The 27,642-nt window shown below is 53.0% G+C and overlaps 1 protein-coding gene across 1 annotated transcript; it reads left to right on the top strand.

The window, feature by feature from the left end:
• Positions 1–27,217, top strand: RNF19B (ring finger protein 19B). The gene is made up of 10 exons (XM_054648160.2): positions 1–106; positions 13,142–13,827; positions 19,053–19,258; positions 21,742–21,886; positions 22,757–22,919; positions 23,348–23,462; positions 23,908–24,048; positions 24,206–24,413; positions 25,920–26,051; positions 26,427–27,217. Exons 2-10 carry the CDS (start codon positions 13,253–13,255, stop codon positions 26,896–26,898), a joined length of 2,157 nt encoding a protein of 718 aa, XP_054504135.1. The 5' UTR covers positions 1–106; positions 13,142–13,252; the 3' UTR covers positions 26,899–27,217.
• Positions 27,218–27,642: the final 425 nt, after the last annotated feature.

The raw sequence follows: 27,642 nt of genomic DNA on the forward strand, positions 1-27,642 counted from the left end.
GCTGACATCACGCGGGGAGGTGGCGCAGAGGGAAGGGGAGTGGGAAAGGGAGAGCGGGGAGACTGCGGAGGGGAGAGCGCGGCACCGGAGTGGGCTCCGGGGACAGGTAAGGGATGCCCGGGGGCAGGGGGGGCTCTGCTGTGGGATCAGCGCCTGCCTCGGCATCTCTCGGGGGGATGTGGTGCTGGGGGGTGGCTCCTGGGCACGGGAATGTTATACAATGCCCCAAGGGCCTGGCACAGCAGGGCTTGGCTGTGGGACAGGGAGAGCAGGTCAGAGCCCAGCTGGCTGCTGCAGAAACTGGTGCAGATGCTTCCCCCCAGGACAGCAGCGTGTGTGGCACTGGGAACAGCCAGGAGTACCTGCACTTCCAGAACAGGATAAAGGGGCTGGAGAGCAGCCCTGGTCCCTGGCTGGAGAAGGGGAGCAGAGTTCTCCCTGGGGATTACAGCACGGATCATTGATGAAATCCATCAGAAGTTTGAGACTCCATCCCCTGAGCTGCATCTAAGAGGAGGCTGTGAGCAGAGCTGGTGCACTGGGACCGAGCCCAGCAGCGCGTTTGTGGTGGGAATCCTAAACTGCACATCCCCAGCAGGCTCAGCACTTCCCCTGCCTGTGCAATAGTTCTGGGGAAGGCAGCCAGGTGCACGGGTACTGCCAGCAGCTCTCTGCATGTGGATCCTGGGGATTGCAGACCTGGGAGGCAAAACAACAAAGTCCTTGAAGCCTCTCTGGGTGTCGTGTTGCCTTTTAGCACAAGGGTTGCATAACAGGATCTGTTTTGTTAGCAGAGGGAGTGAGGGTGACAGTCACCTCTGCCCAGCAGTACCTGTGTGCTGTGCTGGCCCGTGCTCCTGGGGGGAATTTCATCTTTTTCTTAATCCAAGAGTTGGGCTGGTTCCCTGCTGCTTGTGGGATCCCACAGCAGTGGGGTGTAGGGACTCTACACCTACACTTAGGTTACACAGCCTTAGCAAAGTAGAAAATGAATTTGTGAGCACCCCACTCATCTGTGCTGAGCTGATTCTGGCCTGTCAGGATTCTCAGTGTGTACCTGACTGAGGAAAACACAGCTGGGGTCAAAAACCCAGTGTTGCTGACCCCTGTGGGTGTCAGAAACCAGTGTGGGGGTGGAGATGGAAGAGGCACAAAGTAGAAACCTTGCTTGAAACCCAAGAACAGGGAGAGGCCAATGCTCCTGTCACGACCATTTTGTTGAACCAACACTTTTCCGAGGCATTTAAAGGGCTGGGGGCTGTGACCCAGTGGGACCATGGAGAAATGCAGCCAGGAGTGCTTGAGAGTGTAACTGCAACAAGAAGCACAAATATGCTTTAACTGGGGAAGCAATTTCTGTGTGAGGCACAGTCCCTCCCCACCAAGGCACACATGCTGGCTCTACTGGGACCACACTGCTGCTTGTGGGATGGAAAGTGCCAACAGCAACAGCTTGTGCTGCTCTGTGGGGCTTCTCTGGGAGCAAGGGGTGGGAGCCCCATGCTGGGAGGGTGACAGGCAGTGCTGTCACCCAGGTGGCTGCAGGGCCAGCTGCATTCCAAGCCTCTGGCATGGGCAGGCAGGGAGGGGAGGGCCCGTCAGCTGCTCTGTGCCAGCCCTCAGCTCTGCCCAGGGCAGCTGTGCTGGGAGGGAGCCAGCTCTGCATGGGCCCCTGTGCCCCAACGGGGACCTCACTGGGCACAGCCTGAGCTGGGCTCCCAGGGCCAGCTTGGGAAGGGTGCAGGGAGGAGTTAACACTGCTGTTCTTCTGCAGTTTCATTCCCCAGGTTGTGGTTCTGCATGACCAGCAGCAAGACTGCTTCAAAGTCATGTTCCAACTTGATTTTTTTCAAGGTTATTCAAAATTCAGTGCAGGAACGGCACCAGGGCCTCTCACAAACAGAAAGGCCAAGTCACCCCCTCCTAGTCCTTGACCTTCTCCGTGGCTCAGCTGGCTCTCTTTGCTTTCCCCCATACTTGCCTACACTGCAAAAGGGATGATCATGTGAATATTACAAAGCCTGGCATCTGCACATCAGCTGCAGCAGCTGAGGCTCTGACATGCTCCCGGTGCCTTGGTGTGACCCTGTCCCCACAGCCATGCTCTGTCACCTGTGTGTTCAGCCCCCACCACAGACTGTCACTGCCAGGCACACAAAAATTCAGAAATACATTAACTGGGAACTCGTGCTCCCTCCTGGGAAAAGTGCTATGGACCTGTAAGCCTCTGCAGAGACCTGGAGCATCAGGAGGAGCTGCCTTTGTGCCAGTGTCCAGAGAAGGCCCTGGGAGCTGAGCCAGGTCCTGTGAGACATTTTAATCCTGCCTATTTCACGGGCTCTCTTGGCCACGACTCCACTGCAGTGAACATTTTCCCCTTCCTTTGTCAGGGGCACTCACAGGCACCTACCTGGTGTTTGTTTTCACTCCTTATCTGGTGCCACTGGGAGCAGGCAGGGCAGCAGTGCAGCAAGGAGAGTCAAGGAGAGTGGGAATACACATTCCCACTGGCTGCCTGACCACCCTGGAGACCCCTTGATCCTCTCCCTAAAGCCAGGCTGAAATTTCTTTCTGCTGAGGTAGCTGTTTGTTAAATAGTTGAGGTTACTTGAGTAATCAATAGTTCTCTGCTTCGCAACAGAAATATTATCCCGTTGGCCAAATCAGCTTTTCTATCTTTGCTATAAACCTGCTCCTGACTCTCAGCTGTTGAAGGATGGAGGTGCATTCCTGATTTACCTGCACAGAACCCCACTCCTCTTCTTTCCTCCTGCCAGCACCACTTTTTCTCTCTGAGGTTGAGCTGTAAGGGCTGGAAGCACACGGAGAAATCACTGGAGTCATTCAGTCTCAGCCCTTCTCTTGGCCCTGCCCCAACAGCTCCTTCTCTGTGCTTGCTTCTCCAAGGAGAGAGGTGAGAGTCAATGGGATCCTCATGGCCAAGGGCACTGCTGACACAACTCCCAGTCCATGGTCTCCAAAACAACTTGGCTCAGCTGCTGCCAGCTGAAGAAAAATTGTTCCCATCCCACAGCAGGAGCTGTATCCCAGAGAACCAGGGCTGGAGGACAAGGCACATAGTGAGGTTCCATGGCTGCACATAAATTTTCCTTGCAAACAGGCAAAGGCACCAACTCCCAGGAGCTGGATTCCTGGTTCCACCCCGGCAGCCAAAGGCTGGGCTGTGGCTCTGGGCTCCAATTCCTTGTGACTGAAGGAGGCCACGAGGTTTGTTTGCTGCTGGGGCAGTGGAAACAGCCTTGCTGTGCATTGTGAGCATCTCTGCACATCTCTGTTCTTTCCAAACCAGAAAAGGTCACAGAGACCCAAGACAAACCCACTTCCCTCCTTCACTGAACTCCTTCTGCCTCGCACATGCTTTTGTTGCCATCCCTTGCTTGCCAAAGGCAGGAACAAACACTGGGGTTTGGCAGGGCTCGGAGCCTTAGCGTGTTGGATGGGAAAGAGGCATTCTTGGTCCTCAGCCTGGGGACAGGGCTCTGCTCCATGTCCTCTGCCAGATTTTCCAGCTGTGATTTCGCTGCTCATCCCATGCTGAGGGCACTGTCCTGGGGATGGGGAGCACCCCTGGGTGCTGGGCTGTGGATCCTGCAGGAGACCCATGGAAGGGAGAGGGAATAGCTGGAGCAGCACCCAGAGCTGTGTGAACTCCTGCATGCTGCTGAGCTGAGCTTCACATCCAGGGGAAAGCACAAGAGCTGGTGCTGCCCTGAGAGGCTTTTCCCAAAAAATGCCCAATTCCAGAGGAGCAGGGAAAGGCAGAGGGAGGCCATGTAAAGCCAGGCTGTCTCTGCTTTGGTTAAATAGGGCTGTTTTGCTGACAGCTCCTCCTGAGAGCCTGCAGGGAGGGATTCTGTAACTCAGTGGTAGCTGAGAGGCTCTTGGCAGCTGCTGCTGTTTCAGTGTCAGGCACTGGACTTTTCCTGGTGCTCAGGGGAAAAGGGATGGCAGGGCTGGGCAGATGAGAGGCTGCTGCCTCCCTGTTAGAAGGATGCTCTGGAGCAACAGCAGGGCCTGATTTCAGAGAAGCATTTGAGGTCTCAGTGCACACTGATTGCCCCAGAAACCTCCTACTCAATTTTCTGCTGTGCACAGCCCAGCCTGAGGCAGCACAGGGGGCAGTTTGCTCCAACACTGGTTAAGACAGCCCACAGATGACAAGCCCCAGCGAGGGATGAGTGTTTCTCATGGTGGTAAAGGGCTGAGGGAGAAGAGGAATTTCCTGGTTGTGGTAAAGGTGGGTTGTGCTTCAAGTTAGAGAGAATGGGCTTGTGGTCACTGCGTCAAGGAAGGTGTGGGTCAGCAGCAAAACCCAACAGAACAAACCCCATTTGCCTTCCCATGCCAGCCCAGGAATGAAGGACAAACTACAGCTCCCCTCTCCCTTTGCCCACCTTGTTGTGCTGCAGAGAACACAGCACAGGGGGAACAGCCCTGGGCTGAGCTGGGGACAGGGGCCTGGCAGCCAAGGGAAAGATCTCAGCTGAGACAAGGGAACCCTGAGCAAGCACATGTTCAGAGTGAGAGGCTCACACATTCCCCACCCGGTTAATGCTGGCTCAGCCCTCTGGAAAATGACAAAAGTTTTCCTTGCTGTGGGGCCAGAGGGCTGTGCTGGGAGCTCTCTCTGCTCCCCCAGCCCGGCTGCAGGCAAGAGGTGCTGCTGGCAGGGTCCAGAATCGCTGTTCTTTCCCCTTTTCACAGCTGTTGCTGGTTATGAAAGTGGGACTGTTCCCCAGGCAGTTCTCAGCAGGAACTGCCCTTTCCAGGGCTGACCACATGGGCTCTTTCTCCCTCTTCCCACCTCCAGGCAGCAGCCACAGTTTTGGGTACGTTCTAGTCTTGGCAAAGCACTGCCCTTCCCTGCTCCTCTTCCTCACATGACACACAGGAGAGGGAGGCTGTGGCCTGTGGAAGGGAAATGTTTGTTCCTGGACTGAGATCAATACAATTCTTGAGCCAGTCCTCCTCCCAAAGCTCAGAGAGAGACAGAAGAAAAGTTGGGATCAGCCTCACACAGTGGGGATTTACACCCCAAACTGGTGTACTGCACCCAGTCACAGAGATCCTGACACCAGCTCTCCTTTTCCCAGTGCAGCATGGGGAGGCAGAGCTTGCAGGAGCACCAGGGCATGTTGTGGAACATTATTTCACACCTGATGCAGTGTCTGTAGCACAAAGGAACACTGAGCAAAGCTTAGGGAGGGCAGGAAGGAGGCAGCAGGGCTTGCTGCTGCTGGAAGCTGAGGGTCAAACAGCTCTGCAGGCCGTGAGACTGTGCAGGAGTTACCACAGATTTCAGGGTGGGAAACCCCCGGGTTCAGAGCTTAGGCCAGTTTCTAAGAGAAAAGAGCTGGACTAGCAGGAAAGGGGAATGATTCCAGGCCAGCTTTCTGGCAGTGCTGGATACTCAGAGGACACTGATGGCACAGAAGGGGGTGGGTTTGGGCCACATCCCAGCCAGGAGCTTGGGAGTCCTTTGGAAAACCCAAATAATGCAACTGAGCTAAATCAGAGAGGAGTGGTCTGGCTAAGGCCAGTCTGAATAATTCCTTCCACTCTCTCTTCTGCTTTTGTGCAGTGAGGCAGGAAGCTGAAAATTCTCTGGCTGATTTTGGGAGTCCAGAGGTCAGTGACCACTGATCATGCTGGCTCTGAGGAACAGATGAGTGTGTTAGCACCCAGCCCTCCTCTCAGATCCCTCCTGACTCCTTAGCACACATCCACAGAATTTCCTGGCTTTTTGTTTCAGAACTCAGGGAAAATTCCTGCCACCAGCGCTGAGCTAAATTGAAAGTTGGTAAATTCAGGAGGCTTCTTTTGACAAGGGACTAACCTTTGGAATTGCCTCAAGAGCTGGTAAAGTCAAAGAATAACTGGCTTGGAAAATCCTGATGGTTTTATGACCTTTCACAATGTCTGTACTTCTGTACCCAGACAAGGGTCACCACACTGCTCCAAGGCATGACCAGTGGGATAAAGGAAGAGTTCTCTTCCTGTCTTTCCCTGTCCTGGTGTGATTGCCATTGCTCAGCTCTGTAAAGCACAGGAATTACTCCAGGCCAGAGCAGAGTGGCTGGAGTGCTGAGCCTGTTCCCAAAAACCCCACTTTGGGATGAGAATTCAGGTCTCTCCATGACCTCCTGACAAGTGAGGGAATGTGGATGTGGCCATTGCTGAAGGGGCTTCAGAAGACCTTGCTGAGGGCAGTTTGTGCTCTTGTCCTTGCAGCTTCTGCTGAGACCTTTCCCCTTTCCAGGTGCTTTGTGGGATTGAAGCCCAAACCTCCTTGGAGGCCAGGCAGCCACAGGGACAGGCTTCATCCACCACCTGCCCATGGCAGCAGGTCCCAGTGGTGCTCAGGTCACTGGAGCTTTCTCCCACCAGCAGGTCCCTGTGAGCAGTGGATTATGCCCTGGCAATAGGGACACTGCAACATGCAAGCCCCAAAACTGCAGTGCCTGCTCCACTACACAGCAAAATAGGTCGTGCATCAGCAAATGAAAAAGGACAGATGGTGTCTGCTAATACAGCTTAGTTTATGGCCTGCAGGATTAACTCACTAGTTGTCATGTCTGCAGAAAATAGGAAATGGGTGGGTCAGCTGGAGGAAACGTGTGGTGTGCCCAGCCCTACCTGTGCTGTGGGATGCACCAGCTGGAGAGGAAGTCAGAGATCCTGTGAGGTTTTGAGATGTTGCTGAAGGGCTGCCAGTGTCTTTGGAGGGCTCCAGGCACTGGAGATGGTGCCTTGTACCGAGCCTTCCTGCCCATCTTGGATTCCACAGTCCCACTGCAAAGGTCAGCGCTGCAGGGATTGATGTGAGCTGAGCAGGGATCTCCAGCAGACACGGGGACACCCTCTGTGGTCTCTGCTCCAGCAGCTCTGCAGGAGGAGCCCACAGCTTCATGTCCTGTGCCAGCTGCAGCACAGCCTCAGTTCAGCCTTTTGAACTTCCCAGCACCCACGTGTCTGCAGGAGTAAGACCGAAAGCTGAGGCAGAAGCCTCAGGTCTTTTCAATGCCTCCTCTGTGACACACTGTTCTCCTTTCCTGGAAACCAGGCCAGTGCCTCACTCTGTTCTCCTTGCAGAAATCCAAGCCCGTGCCAGAGCTCTGCCTTGTGCATCTGCTCTCTGAAGGGCAGGACAAACTCTGCCTTAGCTCTCCATGGGTGCTCCTTCTGAAGATTTCACTTTGATCTTGCTGCTTCTGCTGTGGCCAGGTTTGCTCGTGTCCTGCAAGATGCTGAGCATCCCAAAAAGCAGCTGGCATCAGGGAGATACTCCAGAGCCAGGAGCATGCCATGCCATGCCATCTCCATGCCTCTTGGCCTTCTGCTGTCACAGGTGTTTGTCACCACCACCTTCTAACCACAGCCAGCCATCACAGGCACTGAGGTTTTCTCCAGTGACTAATTTGCCTGTGTTTACGCCAACACCAACACTTAATTGTCTATTCAATGACTCAGGTGAGGAGGGAGTCTGGCTCCTTCCTCCTGCCATAGGGATCTGGCCAGCCCTATCCTGATGGCAGCACCCTACAGCGCTAAACCTTCTCAGTTATAAATCCCCCATCATTAAGGGTAGCAGGTCAGTGGTGAGAGTGACTTGAGAGCGGGGATCATTGTCACTTCTATCCCCAAAGCTGTTCAGTGAGTGTGGAGGTGAATAAAGAACACAGAACAGCCTGTGCTTTTATTACAAAAGGAAATGCTGCTTTTTGTGGAGGGGAAAAGCATGTCAGATTACTATTATAAGTAATTGCTTAATGGTCCCTACCTCTGCGTCATTGCTGAAGTACATCCGAGTCCCTTTTTGGGGTCTCTCCTCACTGCACGTGTGTCACCAACGGGGCCAAGCCCGTGGCCGTCCCAGCTGTGGGAGCCCTGCAGGAGACAGGACGGGGGAGCTATGTGGGCACCAGAGCCTCCACATCCTTCCCCCTCGAAATCTCCCCACCTCCCACCTCTTTTATCAGCTGCTGACAAGACTTGCCATGTGTGTAGGCGGCTCCCAAGCTTCCAAGACGATTCCCCGCTCCCCCCAGCTCCCAGCCGTGAGAGGAGCGCCCAGGATTTCGGGGAGGGGGAGCTCAGCGCTCCTCCGGCTGCCGGCCTGCTCTGCAGGGCCTCTTGTGATGCTTTCTGAGAGCTCCATGTGGTAACTCTCTCTCTCTCTCTCTCCCAGGATTTCACATGACAGCCTCTTCCCCAGAAAGTCACAGCAGGGAGTGGAAGATTGCTGTGTGGGTGTTAGGAGGGAGCAGAGTGGGATGGGGAGATGGAGGGGAGAGGAGGTGTAACCACAGACTAAACCAGAACAAATCCTCTTGGAAGAGCCTTGCATTTCTGATCCCAAGGCTCTCATCTCCTGCCTCTTCCTCTTCATTTAAAAGAATGTCAATCCTTGTTAAGTCCAGCAGAGAAAAGAGGAGTCAAGCACAATCATCTCCTTCCTTCCCTGAACACATCTCAGGGGACCAGGAGAGGCAAACAGAACACGAACTAAGTGGAGAGAGGCAGAGATGTGCACACTGGGGAGAGCTCTCCCCAGCCACGGGTGTCTTCCCTGGAGAGACATGAGTGGCCGTTAATGACATCTCCATCTGACAAACGATCACAGTGCATGTCATTATGAGCCACTGCTTCCCCGGGGCCCTGCCAGAAAATGACCCCAATGAGCTTCAGTTCTTGCAATCACAGCTGCTCCCCGTGAACATTCAGTGTTCCTAGTGCAGAGCTCCGGGCTCTCGGGGTTAAACCTCGCCAAATGCCTCGGGCAAGCCGAGATTGACATCCCTGCCCTGGAGCTGGGACCCCTAAAAGAGGAGCAGGGAAGCCCACGTGCCCCTGGCACAACTCTCCAGGGCAGGGAGCTGGGGGGCACCTCTCAGTGCACTTCTGAGAGGTTTAAAATTACCTCTGTGCTACTTAAATCTGTCTGTGCCTCTCATCTTCCTCCAGATGCTGTGAGTGCAGCACATCTCAGTTGGGGCTCGTGGTGGGTCCTCAGCAGAGAGACCCCTGAAACTGCCATCTGTATTTTGGCATCCTGATGCACCTGGATCACTTTAACAGCCCTGGCTGTCCCACCTGAATAGAGCCAAAGGTCTCAGCCTGCCCAGTAAAATCAGAGCTGAGTCATTCTCGAGCCTCCCTGTGCAAAAATGAGGAAGAATTGCTGGTGTAAAGCTGCTCCCCTCCTTCCTGCATTTCATCAGCAAGCAGCAACACAAGCTGGGTTTTCTCTAAACTCTGCAATGCAGCCTGTCCCCCTTGAATAAGCCCCAATCCCTGCCTGGGAAAAGTGGGAGAAACCCTGAGGAGACCCAGGGACTTCCAGAGAAAAGAGGCAGTGCCAGGGAGGGGTTCACACCTCAGTGCCTGCATTCCAGAGGTTTAAGGCAGATTGGATCTTTGTGTGTCCTGAAACAGATGTTTCAACACCCCCTGTGTCCTGCACGCCAGGGAGGAGAGCACCAGGCAGGTATTTCCCATACCTGTGATATTTGGGTCACCAAGAAGGGGGGAAAGGTGGGCAAGAGGGATGTGGTAGGAGCTGGAATTTCAATTGTATCAGCTGCAAACACAAACGGACATGCCTCCTGCCACAGCGATATTCCTGGCCAGGCACACCCCGGTTCCTCCATGCAGTCTGACTTTCACAATCCCTTCCCAGCAGCTCAGCCTCTGCTTTCACTCTCTGAATTACCAAGGGGAATTTTCATTACATCACCAGAGGCGCTTCCTCCTCGACAGTGACAGAGCTGTCGCTCTGCTTTGCAGGGGGTTTTTGGGCTGTGGGTGACGAGGATATTTCTCTGGAAAGAGAAATACCTCCCAAAAGCAGATCCAGCCCAGCTCAGCCTCCCCCCGTGGCTCCATCCAGGCTGGGAACGGCACTGGGCAGTGTGGGGTGGCTCCAACCGGTGTCTGGACAAAGCCTTCTCCCTGGAAGCCTTCCTGGGGGACGCAGCGCTTTCAGGCAGCTTTAAAAGCCGCCTGTGCCAAATCCAGCGGGGTCGGAAGTCAGCAATCTTCCAGCTTTCTGCCAGCGTAAGCAAAAGCAAATTTGCCTATTGGAGCTGGGATTTGCAGAACGATTCGCTGCAGCGTTTGAATCCCCCCCCCGCCACGCCCCCGCCTTCTGTGTCTTTTTTTTGTTTGTTTGGTTTGGGTTTATCTTTTCAAATATCCCCCAGTTTAACGGTCAGGCTTGGTGGCAGCTTCCCCGCAGCTCCGGGGAGGGGCTGATCTGATCTCACTCCCAATCCGGTGACTTCCCAATCAGCCTCTTTCCTCCCTGGCAGCTTGCTTTCCTGCCCTCTGCCTCCAGTTCCTGGCTGTTTGTCTTGGCGTGGTTTTGTTGGTTGTTTTTTGGGATTTTTTTGAATCAAAACAAACTACCGGGTTCAAACTGCTCGTCGGGAACACGCTGAGCAGGAGCCTTTGCTCCTGGCAAAGGCTGTGGAAACACGCCATGGAGAAACATCTCTGCCATGGAGAAACATCTCTGCCATGGAGAACTTGTTTTTAAGTAGCTGGGACCACAGTGGGGTCCGGACAGTTGGAAATCTGTATCTCAGAGCTCCATAAATGCACTGAGTTCCCTCAAATGCATAACCACTGGCAAGAGCTGTGCACAGCTTGGGAGGAGGGAAGATGGCTCTGAAGTCACTCGGATTTACCCTGGCCTCCCCCAGCCTTGCTGGTATTGTGATTCCTCATATAAGGCAGTGAAGAGTCATTTCTGCCCCATCAGCCCATCCTTTCCCAGGAGCTCCAGATGGTTTTGCTCCCTGTCTCTCTTATGTCTGCACTACTGGTAATTCAGGCCTGTCTCACATTAGCTCTTGAGCTGAAACCTTCCCACAATTAGTTCGAGTCTGCTTCTGCGCTGCAGAGGACGTAGGGCTGAGCTGGCACAGCGCTGTCTGGGAGATCCATCCCACACAAGTCCTGTTCAGGTTTCTCTATTTCAGTCAAGAGTGTGATTTTTCTAGCGAAATCATCAAAGCAAGACAGTCTCTGCTACAGATGGGCAGCGACAGCCATTTGAAAATGCCTCATACCTGGCTCGTCTCAAGACAGGAGTATTTAGTTTCAATATAATCTCGTTTTACACCACTGTAACATCTCTCCCTTCTTCATCTAGCTCTCCTTTCCCAAGGAAAAGGGTCCTTTTCCTCTAGGAGCTCCACACCACAAAGTATCAGGGAAATCTTCATGCCTGCCCAAGGACCACAGCTCAGCAACTCACTGCTCAGGGAAAATGTGCTCCACAGACACCCTGGAAGCATCCCTGCTTCTCTTGGAGCAGAGCTGTTTGGCCCTTGCCAAATTAACTTGCTAATAAACAGGGTTTTTTGATCCCAGGCAGGAATTTACCACTCTGAGGCCAAACCTAAGTGTGGTCCAAAACTTCCAGCTGGTCCAAAGCCCTGTGTGCTGTGGCAGGAATGTGAAGGGCTGACAAATGTCTGGGGAATGCAATCTCTGGGGAAGGACTTGGGTGTAGCAGACATCTTGGGATAAGCAGCAAGGGAGGGTGTAGGGCAGGCACAGAATTAATGGAGAAGGAGCACAGGGAAAAGCAGGATTGCTGCAGGGCATTTAGGACGGAAGGAAGCTTCATTTGTGCAGGTGATTTACTCCTTCTGTGCCTTCATTCACCCATCAGACAGGGAAGTGTCATCATTATCCTCACTGTGCCGGCAGATCTGGGGTCTTTGCCTACAGCAATCCAGCAGCACCAGCACCGAAATCCTGGTTCCTTGTTCCCATCCCAGTTCTTGGAAGGATCCTGCTAATCATAATCATGCAAACAGGCTTTGCTGAGGGAGATGATTTCAGGAATGGTGATAGCTGGGAGACAGTGATGGAGCCACACTTGTCACATGAATAACCACAGTCTGTCCAGTCAGAGCTGACAGTCTAAGGCAAGGCAGCTCCTTCTGTGCTGATTTAAGAGGCTCTTCGTAGACACAGCAGATCTTTCTGCTTCATCTCCCCTGCATAATAAGAAGCAGCATCCTTCCTGTTAGTTTATCTGCCTTTGGATGGGATGTGAAGCTGGCAGACCCCTCTGGGCACAGGGGAACCCTGGAAGGAAACGAAGGCTTTTAACTTTCTGCATGAGTGCAGTGAGAATGTGGGTTGTAGTTTCAGTGCCTCTAAACCTGGCACTCGGGGAGGAGTTCCCAGCTGAGTAAATCTTTACCGTGATCTTCAGAAACCTTATCAAGGAGGGACACACAGCAGGGGACAAGGTGCTTCACTGGGATGGATGGATTTAGAGGAGGCTCCTGAGGTTATAGACACCCCTCAACAACAAGAGATGTTAAAAAGCAAACTGCCCCAGGGTTCTTTTTAAATAGAAACCTTTTTTTTTTTTTTTTTTCTGCACAATCCAGCCAGATTCCCCCTATTCCAGGCCCTAGGTGAGGCAGCCATGGCAGTACTGAGTGAGGGATGTTGAGGAGATGTAAAGCTGAAGGGAGAATCATAGAATAAGCCGAGACACAAGGGACCTATCAGGAACATTGAGTCCAATTCCTGGCCTTATGCAGGACCCCATGAATGCCACCACGTGCCTGAGAGTGTTACCCAAATATTCCCAAACATTGAGGGAATCGGGGCGCTGAGGGGAAAACGGGAGCGCTGAGGGGACCCAGGGGCTGAGGGGAGCCGGGTGTTGAGAGGAGCCAAGGGCGCTGAGGGGAAATGGAAGGGAGACAGGGGTGTTTAGGGGACATGGGGGCATTGAGGGGAACAGGGGGTGCTGATGGAACCGGGAAGCTGAGGAGAGTCGGGCGCTGAGGGGAGCCAGGGGCTGAGGAGAGCAATGGCGCTGAGGGGAGCAGGGACTGAGGGGAGCCGGGGACTGAGGGGCGCAATGGCGCTGAGGGGCGGGGGACACTGAGGGCAGCCCAGAAGCAGAGCGGAGGCTCAGCTCTACCTCACTCAGACGCTTCAGAGCCACTTTCGGGCACCGCAGGCCCCGGGACTGGCCGGGGGGCGGTGCCCACAACCGAAATGGCGGCGGCGGCGGCCGCGCCCGGTGCGGGGCGGGACGAGGCGGGGCCGCGCTCACCCGGCCCCGGCGCCGCTCTCGTTACAGCGCGGCCGAGGCAGCGCCCGGCGGGACGCGGCGCCCGGAGCCCCCGCACTGATCCGCTGCCTCCAGCTCGGACCCCGCCGCCGGTGACACCGCCGGGCTAACCTCGCCGCCATGGGCTCCGAGCGGGACTCCGAATCGCCGCGCTCCTCATCCATCCACTCGGCCGCCGCCAAGTGCCCCAAGCCCGGCCGCCGCCGCCGCCTCTCCTTCCAGAGCGTCTTCTCCGCCGCTGCCGCCTCCGCCGCGGGCGGCCGCCGCCGCGCCAAGGCCGAGCCGCCCCCGGCCGCCCCGCCGCCGCCCCCCGCCGCCCCGCCGGCCCCTCCGCCGCCGCCACCGCCGCCGCCGCCGCCGCCGCCCCCCGAGGAGGCTCCGGTGGTCCCGGAGGGCGAGGAGGAGCTGGAGTGCCCGCTGTGCCTGGTGCGGCAGCCGGCGGAGAACGCGCCGCGGCTGCTGTCGTGCCCGCACCGGTCGTGCGGGGCCTGCCTGCGGCAGTACCTGCGCATCGAGATCACCGAGTCCCGCGTCAACATCTGCTGCCCCGAGTGCAGCGAGCGCCTCAACCCCGCCGACATCCGCCGCCTGCTCCGCGACTCCCCGCACCTCGTCGCCAAGTACGAGGAGTTCATGCTGCGCCGCTGCCTCGCCGCCGACCCCGACTGCCGCTGGTGTCCGGCCCCCGACTGCGGGTGAGTGATGCGGGCAACGAGCGGTGGCCGTGGGGTGATGCCGCTCCGTGCTGGGACAGCCCGGGCAGAGGGGGACCTGCTTGTCTCTCCGTCCTGGGACAGCTTGGGGAGTGGGGAACCGCTGTCCCCTAGGGTTCTGTCCTCCTGTCCTCCCTATCCTGGCACAGCGTGTCCTTTCCATCGTGGGACAGCTTGGCAGGGGAAACCTGCTGTCTCCTTAGGGTGCTGCCCCGTCTGTCTGTCCTGAGGTGTGTTGGGAAGGTAGACCCTGCCCTGGAGGGATGCTGCCTGTCCCCAACACGTGCTGGGATGCTGGGATAGCTGGGTGAAGCGGAACCCGCTGCCTCTCCCCAGCAGGTCCTGCGGATGGCATCCCGGCCGGGATGGCGCTGGGATTCACTGTCCTGCCCGTGCCCCCGTGGGTCCCAGGACAGCACCGAGAGCGCTGGCTCACCCTCAGCAGGGTGCTGCTGATGATACACGACTGGTCCTGCTGTGTCCCATGAAGAGCCCTCGCTGCAGGCGTTCTTTCCTTATCTGCAGTCTGTTCAGGACAGCTGAGAGGCCTTGGGTACCAAAATTCCATCTATCCCCATTATCTCGCAAGAGCTGCAGGATTTGACCTTGGGGGTTGTGAAAACACAGATTGGGTAGGAGTGATATGACTTGAAGGGGGTTTTAGCAGAGCCATCGCTTCCCTAATAGAACAGAAACCTTTTCTCCTGCACTAATGGTAAGTGTGGACTTTCCCAGCTGTGCATTTCTCTGCCGGTCCTGGGGACAGTGCATGGGGACAAGGCTGCAGCCCCCAGTAGTGGGGAAGAAGGAACAGTAACCAGTCACTTTTTCCCAATGAGGACAACAATACACAGCAGAGAGGAGTGATGTTGACTCACTGTCCATTTCCCAAGTGAGGAAACGTCTGTCTGTCCAGAAGTCAGCCCAGCCAAGCCTGATGACTGTGTAGTTATGAACGTGTTGCTTTCATTTTCTCTTCCCTTTTCTTTTAAACGAACTCTGGTAGGTTTCTGTTTTGGGCGTGAGCCAAAGCTGCCTGGAAAAGGGCTTGGTCGGGGAACTTAAGAGAAGTGCTGTGAAGTTGAGCTACGACTCAGCTTGGATGGCAATTTTGGGTAGTAAGAACATGAAAGGAAAGTCTGACCTAGTAGTCGGAATGGAAAAGTTGGTGGGAGGATTGTGAAGATTTAATCAGAGCCTTGTAATAGGCATCCTATGCAAATCAGTGAACCTGGCTCAGGTTACCCATTTCACGGCCTCTCGAGCATCCTGTATGAGGGCTTGTTCCTTCAGAGGGTGAAGGTAACAGCAAACAACACCTTTGCTCCTTTCTGAAGCCAAATCAAGTGCAAGATCTCGACGTTTCAGCAGCGCTGGGGATAAGATCAGGGAGATAGAACAGCCACGGGGGGAATGCCTCTGCTGCTAACCGGCTAGAGAAAATCCGGTTCCTGCTCACCGAATCTCAGCTCCCTGACTGTTGTGATGTTATCTGTGCCCAGGATAAGGTGTACAAACAGCGGCGTCACCCGGGCTGGCTGGTTGGAAGGAGCCAGCTCCAGCACGGCCCGGAGGGCGTTGCCTCTGTGATCCCTTCCTCTGGGGGGGTTTGGGCAGGCTGGTGCCACGCACGGCTCTTTCTCTGAGCTAGAGCCTCCTCCCTGGCTCCTCGGGGAGCAGGATGGGCCGGGTGACATGCTGGCATCCTCCTCGCAGCTGCCCAGAAGAGCAAGAAGCGACCCCGGGGCTGTTGGAGATGTTGGAGACAGCTCTAGTGGACCAGCGCTGCTGGTGTGTCTGTAGCGCTCGAACAAAGGCTGTTGGAATCAGCCCTCCGGCAGGGAGAGGAATTAATCACCCTATTCATTCTTCCCAGCAGAGCTTGTGTGGCTGTGCTTATGTAAAATCAGGGTATGAATTATTTACAGCGGGCTTTCCCGCTGTAGTAGTGCCGGAGTAGTACGGAGTGTAGGGCTGGGGGCACGGCAGGGTGATGTCTGGCACCCACCACTGTCACCCCGAACTGAAACTCTTTCAGGGTCAGAGAATCAAGGCCTTCCTTTATTCTGGCCAGGATGTGCAGCAGAAATCATCTCATCCACACATGCCTGGCTTGTGCAGTGAAAAATCCCCTCACCCCACCTGGTTCTTTACCAGGCTTTTCACATATTTACACGTTAAAAACCCCAAAGAAATTCACTGTTGGTCTTAAATTCCAAAATGATTCCATCTCCTATTGGCTATTGATCCCTTCGATGCTAATTCTGTCCTCATTCTTCGGTTCTCTTATCGATCTTTCCCCAGACCAGGTGTCTCCAGCCTCACCAGGGGGTGATGTTTGTTGATGTCCCTTTACTTCCTCTGTTTCTCCTGGCTCCTCCCAATCTGTTGATGTTCAGCTCATGAGGCCTCACCCGGCCTTTTGAAGAGAAACTTCAATTCCCCTCCCCCTGGGCAAAGGCCAACAAAACCCCTGAGCGAAATTACAACAAAAAATGCTAAAAGTTGTGTCATTTCCAACGCCACCGAGCCGCCCCACAAGGGCTGGGGTGGCGTTCTCTGGTCACCCCCACCGAGGTGGCAGCATCAAGGGGCTGCAGGGCTGTGACAGGACCCTAAAAACATCCTGTGCCTTCCTCCTGCATCCCACCGCATTTTCCTAAATGAAAGAGCCTGGCTGTGCTGCCCGGGAGGAGGAGGAGGAGGAGGAGGGCAACACAACACCGGTGCGTGTTGCCATGGAAACGCTGGTCAATTGATGCGCCATCAATCGCAAAACAAATCATTTTCTGTGTTTGCAGCTCTGGTTTTTGTTGGTTTTTTTCCCCCCCCCCTTGCTCCAATCAGGTGGTTATCGCTGTCTAGTGTTTGTCACACTGCAGCCTTCCCAAAAGCTTGGGAGAAAAACAGAACCTTTAAAGAAAACGGAGGTGTGTGGGCTGAGATCCGTGAATGGGCAGGAGGAGGGACAGAGGAGACTCGTGGCCATCCAAGGAGGGGGCTGGAAATGGAGCTGCGCCATTCCTGGGGTCTCAGAAAAACACGTTGCTTTGTGGGGGAAACTCAGGCAGGAGAACTCAGTTTCTCTTCTTACCTGAAGGGATTGAGCCTAAAAATGGTCATTTAAGCCAGCAATATGGCAGAGGTCAGTGGGAGAGGAGAATCCTGCCATGACTGTTCCTCAGCATTTCACTTCAAAACCCACTTTCCACTTTCTGGTTGACCTTGATGTGGAGATGTGTTATTTCCATCCCCACTAGACAGTCCTGGAGCTTCTTTCCCCACAGCTGTGGGCTTGTGCATGGTATTTATCATTTCAGCTCCAGCAATAAAATATAAATGCTGATGATTTAAATTTCTTGAGTGTTTAAAAAAACCCAACATTTTGAGTGAGGAGTTAATTTAGAGTGTGCTTAATATATTACACTGAGCTCTCCTAGGCTGCTGTTCTGGTTTGAAATAGCAGTGTCACAACACAGCTGGGCAAATGAAGCTTTTCCTTTCTGTTTTGCCAAGGGCAGGCCAGGGGGTAGTGGCAGGGTGAGGAAATTTAGTGAGGTATTCCTTAGACAAGATGCACAGGAATCAAATTCATCCCTCCCAACCCCCTGGGTCATTTCCATCACAGAATTATCATATAGGAACAGAGTGGTTTGGGTTGGAAGGGACCTTAAAATTCATCCAGTCATGGGCTGAATTAATTGCCAAGGGCAGGCCAGGGGGTAGTGGCAGGGTGAGGAAGTTTAGTGGGATATTCCTTAGACAAGATGCACAGGAATCAAATTCATCCCTCCCAACCCCCTGGGTCATTTCCATCACAGAATTATCATACAGGAACAGAGTGGTTTGGGGTGGAATGGACCTTAAAATTCATCCAGTCATGGGCTAGGACACTTCCAGGGCTGGAGTTGTCCCACCTCCCCTGCTGCTGGGCTCAGGTGCAGGTGTGTGGATGCACAGGTAGAGCTGCAGTCGTGCCTGGCAGCCCTCAGATGTTGTTTCTCTGGCGATGCTGTCGTAGCCTGGCAGGATGAAGTTGCTCAAACTCCCACGGGATATGAATCATTGTGGTATGACACATTCAGTGGTTCTCACGCTGCTGCCTCGGAGAAGAAGAGGCAAAATACAACTCGAGCCACACAAGCTCTAAATATGAAACCTTAAATAGGAGTTATTCTCCTCTGACCACTAACAAAAATACCCTTTTTGCCATATGGGTGTTGCAGGACTGGGAAGGCGCTTCTGCAATGGCTCGTGTCAGCCCCTGCCAATGGAAACAGCCTCATCCTCGGTGCCTGTCAGTCAGATTTCTGCAGCAATCTTGGTGATGCTGCTTAGGCTTCTGTGTACACAGGACGCTTCCTTCTGGGCGTGTCACGCTGCTGTCACAATGAGCTGGTTGAGCTTGGCCTCTCTGTCTTGCACAGTTGGTTATTTCACTCCAGTTTTGGCTTGTTCCAAAAGCAGGGCATTGTTCTTCACCACTCTTTGGAAAAGGAAGCTCTGAGGAGCTCGCTTGTTGACCTAGCTACATATGGAACTGTTATTCTGGATCTGTTATTCCACTTTTTTAGGATCATTCAGTTGATAGAAGTGCCCAGGACAAGCTCAGCTTTCCTGGACTCCTCTGGGCCGTCCATAGATCTGTCCTAAGGAAATGAGGGATGCCTGGAAAGAGCAGCTGGGAGGAAACAGCAAGGAGTTAGCTGGGCACACTGGGCCAGACAAATCTGCCCTGTGTGAGCTGCCAGTGAGAACTGCCAGCAGTTACTGAGGAGAGAACAACTCAGCATCTCAAGCTGCCTGCATGAAAGGTCCCTGCCCTGGGTAACCCAATTAGCACTGCTTAATTCCAGGCCCTGCAGAGCCCAGGAATGTGTCTGGTGTGGAGGCTGATGACCAGGAACGAGGTGGGCTGGTGGCTCTGGGTGTGAATGAAGGAACCCTCGCTTGGGAACTTTATAAAAGCAACTCTCCTTTGGTAACTTTATAAAAGCAGCTCTCACTTGGTGACTTTATGAAAGCAGCTCTCACTTGGTGACTTTATAAAAGCAACTCTCGTTTGGTAACTTTATAAAAGCAGCTCTCACTTGGTGACTTTATGAAAGCAACTCTCCTTTGGTAACTTTATAAAAGCAACTCTCACTTGGTGACTTTATAAAAGCAACTCTCACTTGGGAACTCTGTGTTTCGCTTCCTGCCCGCAGGTACGCAGTGATCGCCTACGGCTGTGCCAGCTGCCCCAAGCTGACCTGTGAGAGGGAGGGCTGCCAGACAGAGTTCTGCTACCACTGCAAGCAGATCTGGCACCCCAACCAAACGTGTGACATGGCCCGGCAGCAGCGGGCACAGACCCTGCGCGTACGCACCAAGCACACCTCAGGCCTCAGCTACGGCCAGGAGTCCGGGCCAGGTATGGATTCGCCCTTTTTTCATAAAATATCCTCTTGGGAAGGGTGAAAGTTTGACAAGAAAGTCTCTCTCAGGTGTGTGTGGTTGGCAGAAAGATTTTTGAATGTGGAATCTGGAGAAGGAATAGGAATAAAAGCAGGTTTTGGTATAGAAGAAAAGAGTTGCTGAGCCAGTCTTAGTGGATAAACCAAGGAGGCAAAGGGTGTGTTAGTCAGAAGGGGTTCTTATGACTTAGAGCAAAGGATAAACCCACCTCAAAACAAAAATATATTTTTACTAAGCAGAAAGATAGCACAGGCGAACAAGCCTGCCAATGTTGCAAGTAGAAAAAAGGTCTCAGAATTTTCCACTGCAAGAAAACTGAAAAACAACTTCTAGCTTAAACTGTACTGACTGTTAGTGATTGGAGAACAGTAACATGAATATGGTAATTACAGTAGTTATGATAGGCTGTAGATAAAAGTTAAGGTATAGATTGGTTCTGCCATATTGATGTGCTCAGCAAAGAAAAGTAAATAATGCATTTGTAACCAAAAGAAAAGTATATAATGCATTTGTAACCTAAAAAAAAGGAAATAATGCATTTGTAACCAAAAGAAAAATACATAATGCATTGTAACCTAAAAGAAAGTATATAATGCATTTGTAACCAAAAGAAAAGTATATAATGCATTTGTAACCTAAAAAAAAGTAAATAATGCACTTGTAACCTAAAGAAAAATATATAATGCATTGTAACCTAAAAGAAAGTATATAATGCATTTGTAACCTAAAAAAAAAGTATAGAATGCATTTGTAACCAAAAGAAAAGTACATAATGCATTGTAACCAAAACCAAAGGGTCTCCAGGCCTGCCTGCAGCTGGAGCTGACAGCTGTGGGCACAGCTCTGTCACCCACCACCCTGGACTGCTGGAACCTCTTGGATACAATAAACTGCATTTTGAAGAACCCACATCCCTCATTTTGGCTCTTACAATATCCCAAGTTCAGAGAGACCCACTGGGCTCCAGTTCCTTGCCCTGCAAGAGTCACACCCTGATTTTTTGGCTGCTTGGCTCTTGTGTGTGTGTGTGTTTGATGAGGAAGCAGCACCACTGTGCAAACCTCCTCCCCTCGAAGTTCTCCAGCAGCTGTGAAACTCAGAGTCATTTCCCCTCCTCCTGTGTGTTAGAACACATCTGATCTCTTCCAGCAGCAGCAAATAGATCAGTAGGTGATGATGTGCTTTGGGTCCTTTTGTGTCACGGCTCTGCTTGTGGCTCCTTTGATCTTGGATGTTCTTGCTTTTTTGCTGATCTAAACCCTGAACAAGCAGTCACGTTTTTACTGTTGCAGCTTCAAAGTTGCCTGGTGGTGAAGAGCAGCATTCATGGCCAGCTGAGTGTGGGGAGCTCTGCTCTGTGCACTGTTAGGTCTTGGTAATGGCAGCTACCAAAAAAATGCCAATCCACAGAACTCCTCCACTGCCTGGTTGGAGCTGCTGCGTCTGCTGAGTTTGTGTTCCTTAAAAATAACTGTATTTACTCTGGAAGTGGGCAGTGAGGCCATTTGTTAAAACTCTGCCCTACCCCCAAACAAAATACCCTGGTTTTCCTTCTGTGTGAGGAGTTTAAATATTAATTCACCCAGTGTGGAGCTGTCGTGGGTGGTTCTGAGGTGGCTTAGTGGTGTGCTGAGGTCCAACATGCCCAAATTTAGAGAACCCTAAGAATGGACAGCATAGATGCTGCCCCAGCCAGCAGAAAAACCCAGTTTTTCTATGCTGTTAAAGAGATCCCTGCCAGGAAGGGCACTTAGCCATGGGAAGGGAGGTTTTTGAGACAGTGGTTTCTCCCCACCCTGCCGTGCTGGATCCAGTCTGGTGATTAATAAGGTGTGAGCTGGGCTCACAGCTGGATTTCATCTTGCTGAGCTTTGCAGGGGCCAGCAGAGCCCTGAACCACGGCACAGCCATTGCATAACCACGATCAGATGATGCCTGAATTAAGGAAGGGATGAAAACCCCTTATCCTGCTCTGCCAGCAGCAGGCTGGGGCCTGGGCAGCCTCTGCAGCTGTGTGTGGCTGCAGCCCCTGCTCCCCTAAAGGCCAGGTTTGGGGTTTCTCCAGTGCCTGTTCTCCCAGCTGTTGTGTTGTTCTTGGCCCATGAATCACCTGCATGGAGCAATTCAATAATGGCTCCTTGTGCTGGGCAGGTAGGACTTGTTCCCTGTGTTTAAGCATGAATTCTGGAGTACATCCCGTTCAAGATTAGAAGGAAGCTTTTAAAAGTGGCTGTTGCTCCCAGTCCCTGCTGTTGGTGGGGTCTGTCACATCAGAATTATCTTCTCTGAGATAAATTGAAGACACACCACCCCCTGCGAGCAGCAGAGGTGTTCTGCTACGGAGCAAATAAAGATTGCAGTCCTTGATGGGAATGCCCTGGCTGATTGCTGACTCTGAGAGCAGCGATGCCACCTGGATCCCCTGTTTCCTCCCCTCAGCTGATGACATCAAGCCGTGCCCACGCTGCAGCGCTTACATCATCAAGATGAACGATGGCAGCTGCAACCACATGACGTGCGCCGTGTGCGGCTGCGAGTTCTGCTGGCTCTGCATGAAGGAGATCTCAGACCTGCATTACCTCAGGTGAGCACCAGCACGTGCCTCTCCCAGCCTCTGTGGAGGAGTTCACTGCCCCTGCTGGACTCTCACCCTCCTGCTTCAGCCAAGTGTTATTGTTTCTGACCCAAAGAGATGAACTCTGGTCCCATTTTATAGCACTCGGATGCTCTTCCCACACCAAACAAAGCTCCTGATACAATTACCTTTGGGAGCTCTTGGTACTTAATAGTACCAAGTACTCTTAATAGTACCAATACCACTCTTAATAGTACTGACTATTAAACATGGACCCAATAGTGTGATAATCACCTTTTGGGATAAAAAAAACAGAAAACTTATTTGTGTTCTCTACCTCCTTCCTAAATTTTGGGATAAAAAAGACAGAAAACTTATTTGTGTTCTCTACCTCCTTCCTAAGTTTGGGGGTAAAAAAGACAGAAAACTTATTTGTGTTCTCTACCTCCTCCCTAGGTTTTGGGGATAGAAAAGACAGAAAACTTATTTGTGTTCTCTACCTTTTTCCTAGGTTTTGGGGTAAAAAAGACAGAAAACTTATTTGTGTTCTCTACCTCCTTCCTAAGTTCTGGTATAAAAAAGACAGAAAACTTATTTGTGTTGCCTACCTCCTTCCTAAGTTCTAGTATAAAAAAGACAGAAAACTTATTTGTGTTCTCTACCTCCTTCCTAAGTTCTGGTATAAAAAAGACAGAAAACTTATTTGTGTTCTCTACCTCCTTCCTAAGTTCTGGTATAAAAAAGACAGAAAACTTATTTGTGTTGTCTACCTGCTTCCTGAATTTTGGGTGTTATTTACGTGCAAGTTGACCTTGTGGTTCTCAGGAGCTTACAGGAATTGCTTGGAGTGCTCATGTCATTTTTTTCCCTTCCATGAAGCCCCTCTGGCTGTACATTCTGGGGCAAAAAGCCATGGAGTCGTAAAAAGAAGATTCTCTGGCAGCTGGGCACGTTGATCGGAGCTCCTGTGGGCATTTCCCTCATTGCTGGCATTGCCATCCCTGCCATGGTCATTGGCATCCCTGTGTACGTGGGGAGGAAGGTGAGTGTGGGGGGCAGAAGGGTTTGGGCTGTTCTCTGTGCTGACCAGAAATTTAGAGCTGATAGGAAGGGTGGATCTTCTCATAGGACCCAAATTCAGTTTTCTTTTCTAAAGCTTCTCTTATCTCCTGGGCTTTGTGTGGGCAGGGGGAAGGTGGTGGCTGATAGTCCTGGCGCATTTTGCATTTCTTTTGTGCCTCTGCCTTGACCCAGGAGCACCCAGGGGGTCCCTTTTGAGCCCATCAGCCCTGTACTCGTTGTTGCTGCTTTTTCTTCAACACAGACCCTCCTGCCAGGTCTGCTCTGTGAGGAGATCTGTGCTCAAAATGAGGCTCTTCAAGGGCTCATGCAGCTGGCAGAGCTGTAAAATCACTTCTTAATGTCCTCTGGGACTCTGCTGTTCTCACCTGGTGCATTTTCTTCCACCAGATCCACAGCAGGTATGAGGGGAAGAAAACCTCCAAGCACAAGAGGAACTTGGCCATCACTGGTGGGGTCACCCTGTCTGTCATTGCCTCCCCAGTCATTGCTGCTGTCAGTGTTGGTAAGTGGGCTCAGCCCTGTCCCTTCTGCTGGCCCAGCAGCCACTGAGACAAGTGGGTGGCCCAGCCCTGTGCCATGGGGGTGGCCAAAGGACAATGTGCAGAGTGTGGCTCTCTGTGGCTTTGGGCACAATGCTGTCTCTCATCCTGGTGTGCTCAGGCTGGCCCACAGCCAGCACAGGGCTTGTCTGCACCACCACAGCCCATCCTGGAGTCCCTTTGTCACACAGAGCTGTCTCCTGTCATGCTTTGGTGGCTGATGGGGGTTCAGTGCTCTTGGGGTTCCCCCACTCAGCCCACAGTGCTCCTCCACTCTCTGTCTGCATAATTGTGAATTGGAGCCTTTAAAAGCAGCAAAAACACGACTGAGAGAGTCTCTAAAAAATCTTTTCTGTCTGCCCAACACATCTTTAAGCTCCTCTTAACCCAGCTCATCCTCCTCTGCAGGAATTGGGGTCCCCATCATGCTGGCCTACGTCTATGGGGTCGTGCCCATCTCGCTGTGCCGGGGTGGCGGCTGCGGGGTCAGCACAGCCAATGGAAAGGGGGTGAAAATCGAGTTTGATGAAGATGATGGACCCATCACAGGTAATAACTGGTGATGGGAAGGGGGTGAAGCAAAATGCTCTTGTTGTTGCCTCTTGTAATCAAATGCTTTGAGGTCCTGATGTCTCCTAAATCTGAGACATCACAGCCGAGCGCTCCCACTGCCAATTCCAACCCTCTGTGCTCTCCTTCCCCGCAGTGGCCGATGCCTGGAGAGCCCTGAAGAACCCCAGCATTGGAGAGAGCAGCATTGAGGGGCTGACCAGTGTGCTGAGCACCAGTGGCAGCCCCACGGACGGGCTCAGTGTCATCCAGGGCAACTACAGCGAGACCGCCAGCTTTGCTGCCCTGTCCGGGGGCACCCTGAGCGGGGGCGTCCTCTCGGGGAGCAAGGGGAAGTACAGCAGGTAAGTGGGCTCTGGGGAGAGCAGAGGGCTCCCCAAGGGCTGTGTGGGTGTTGGCTCACTTCACTGAGCCTACAGAGCTCCCTCAGGCTCGGCTTAAAAATCGTGGGTAAATGATTTTTGGATAAATGATAAATGTAGGTTAAAAATCATGGAGAAATTCTTCATTGGATACGGAAAGTTGTAATTTTTTTTTACCTCTTTTTTTATTTATTTCTATTCCATGGGAGGGTTAGACACATTTCTTTCTGGAGTAATCCCCCCCAGCAGAGTTCCTGGAGGTTTGAAAGCAGCCATGTCCATAAGGGCAGGCCTCAGTGTGGCCTTCCAGTGCTTAAAGAGTCTTAGTAAAAAGTTGGAGAACAACTAATTGCAAAGGAAGATAGTTATAGGACAAGGGGGAATGGCTTTAAACTGAAAGAGAAGAAATTTAGATCATATGTGAGGAAGAAATTCTCCCCTGTGAGGGTGGCAAGGCCCTGGCACAGGGTGCCCAGAGAAGCTGGGGCTGCCCCTGGATCCCTGGAAGTATCCAAGGACAGTTTGGATGGGGCTTGGAGCACCCTGGGACAGTGGGAAGTGTGTTTGATAGTGGATAGTGGGTTTGTTTTGGGGAGTTTTCCAGGAGTGTGAGTGAAGCTGCTTGGATCTAGGGGTTGTGTCGTGGTGTTTTGTCTGGGTCTGCTGTAGAATAACCAGGTCTAGGAGATCACTTAGGATGATCTGGAACCCAGAGCCAGTCAGGGTGGGGAGACACTGGCACAGATTGCCCAGAGAGGTTGTGGGGTCCCCATCCTTGGAGATATTCCAAGACCAGGTTGGATGGGGCTCTGAGCAGCCTGGTCTAGGAGAAAGCGTTCTGTATGTGGGGGTTGGAACTGGATGATCTTTAAAGTCCTTTCCAAACCCAAACCATTCCATGATTCTGTTTCTGGTCCTTGCAAGGAGGACAGATCCCTCCTGAGCTCCTTGAGACCACAGAGCTGATGCTTCAGCTGAATTTGGAACAGCACAGAGCTCCTGCCTGCCCTGCTTAAAGCTATTCCAGCCCTGTTATCCCAGCCTGGAGGCTTTGCTGCTTCCTGTTCTGCAGGCAGGATCGTGGCTCTCCAAGTCAGGAGGTTACACCACAGTTTTCCTCCTAACTTGCCTGTGAGTCAGTTTGCTGGGTAATTAGAGCCACGTGTTGATGTGGCAGCCAGGATGTAATCACAGCTCTGTGAGATCCATGGAAATCAGCTCTGAGCAGGAATCGTGTGAGTCATGGATGTAAACACGGCCTTACCTTCGTCATGGAAAACAGAATGGATCTGCCTAAATGCAGCCAAAAATGAGCCTCAATGAGAGCAGCCACTGGGCTTAAACTGCTGTCACACTGACCTGGGCCAGCTCACGGGGATTGAGGAGCAGGGATGGGTTTCTTGCTTTGTTTTCCTTGCTTTCCCGTGAGGAGCAGGGATGGGTTGGTGCCCCTAAAGCATTTCTGAGGAACCCTCTTCTTTCCTGCAGGCTGGAAGTCCAGGCAGATGTGCAGAAGGAGATTTTCCCCAAAGACTCAGTCAGTTTGGGGGCCATCAGTGACAACGCCAGCACCCGAGCCATGGCTGGTTCCATCATCAGCTCCTACAACCCCCAGGACAGGTAGGAGGACCTGGAGTGCTGGGGAGAGCGTTGGTGGAGGCTGTCCTGGAAAAATGCAGGCTCTGTGGGTGGTGGGATGGCTGTGTTTGCACAGGGATCCATCCTTCTAGCACAGGAGGAGGGCTGGGACAGTTTGGGAGCAGCCTCCATGTGTGGGGAGGGGATCTGCAGCCCAGCACCCTCAGGAGCTGTTCTGGCAGTTTGAGGGGATTCTGGAGCTTTCCTTGGCTCAGCTTTGGGATGATCTTGGCTCTGTTGGGAGGTTCAAGGAGAGCAGTGAGTTGTGGGGTGATGAGCAGCATCTTGCTCGTGTTTTGGGGGGTGTGATCCTCCCAGTTGAGCCCAGTGACGTGAGGGTGGTGGTTGTCCCTGCAGGGAGTGCAATAACATGGAGATCCAGGTGGACATTGAAGCCAAACCCAGTCACTACCAGCTGACCAGCGGCAGCAGCACAGAGGACTCCCTGCACGTCCACACCCAGATGGCAGAGAACGAGGAGGAGGAGGAGGACGAGGAGGAGGAGGACGACAAGCAGGAGCAGACGTGCAAACACCAAAGCTGTGAGCAGAAGGACTGCATTGGCAGCCAGACGTGGGACATCACCCTGGCCCAGCCCGAGAGCATCCGCAGCGACCTGGAGAGCTCGGACAGCCAGTCTGACGACGTGCCCGACCTTACCTCGGACGAGTGCGAGTCCCCCCAGTGCCAGACTGCAGCAGGCTGCCCCCAAACCCCCCGAGCAAGAGGTGCCCAGAGCCCAAGTGCCCACCTGAGCCACTGTGCCCAAGCCGAGGGCTGCCGGCTGGACGAGATGGTCCAGCTGGAATGCATCGAGGCCAGAGTGTGAGCTGAGCACACTCCCACTGTCACTCTGCAGCTTCTGGGCCGGGGTTGTGTCCCTGTTGGCTTCTGTTTGCCATCCTCCAGCTGGCTCCCCCAGCCTCGCCTTGGGGAGTTGTTTCTTACACGACAGAAAAAGGAAAAAAAAAAAAAAGGAAAGGAAAAAAAAAAACCACAGAAATCCCCCTCGCCCTCTTTTTGTTTTAATTTATTGGTTCAAACTCTGTGAGGTGTGTAAGAGTGTAAATATGTACGTGTGTCTGTATGTCTGCAACCACCCTAAGGGACTCTTGGAATAAAGACTCTTGGTTGTCGTTCGACCTGAATCCAGCTCGTCCTTTCCAAGGCTGCAGGGAAATCTTCCAGCTGCCTTTGCCCACGTGAATGCTGTTCCCAAAGGCTTGGGAAGAGGAGAGGTCTCTCTTCTCCCTCTCCCTGTGCAGCAGGGCTGAGTACAGGTGAAAGGAGGGGAAGAACGGGAGAAAAAGGCAAATTTCCAGCACTTTGTGGGTGTGTGGGAGCTGAGGATGCTGAGAGCAGTGGCTCAGGTGGGACGCTGGGGACAATGCCTTTCCCCAGAGCAGCCCCAGGAACCAGAGTTGTCCCTGGAATTAAATTGTTGGACCCCACGGGCCCTCCCACAGCCCCCCCTGCAAGGCCCTGTCCCCATCCCAGTGCCTGGGATTTCCCTGGAAGCTCCCTGAGGGCAATGGCCACCAAAGCAGCTCCTCTGAGTCACCTTTGGCCAAGT

Source organism: Agelaius phoeniceus, chromosome 22 (genome assembly GCF_051311805.1).
Source record: "Agelaius phoeniceus isolate bAgePho1 chromosome 22, bAgePho1.hap1, whole genome shotgun sequence".
Taxonomy (NCBI): domain Eukaryota; kingdom Metazoa; phylum Chordata; class Aves; order Passeriformes; family Icteridae; genus Agelaius; species Agelaius phoeniceus.

What these genes read in the sequence shown, in the direction of transcription:
- RNF19B (XM_054648160.2), top strand. Translation starts at nt 13,253, where the DNA reads ATGGGCTCCGAGCGGGACTCCGAATCGCCGCGCTCCTCATCCATCCAC. An exon ending in AGCAAGGGGAAGTACAGCAG is followed by an intron (nt 24,414 to 25,919) that starts GTAAGTGGGCTC and finishes TCTTTCCTGCAG; the next exon opens with GCTGGAAGTCCAGGCAGATG. An exon ending in TCCTACAACCCCCAGGACAG is followed by an intron (nt 26,052 to 26,426) that starts GTAGGAGGACCT and finishes TTGTCCCTGCAG; the next exon opens with GGAGTGCAATAACATGGAGA.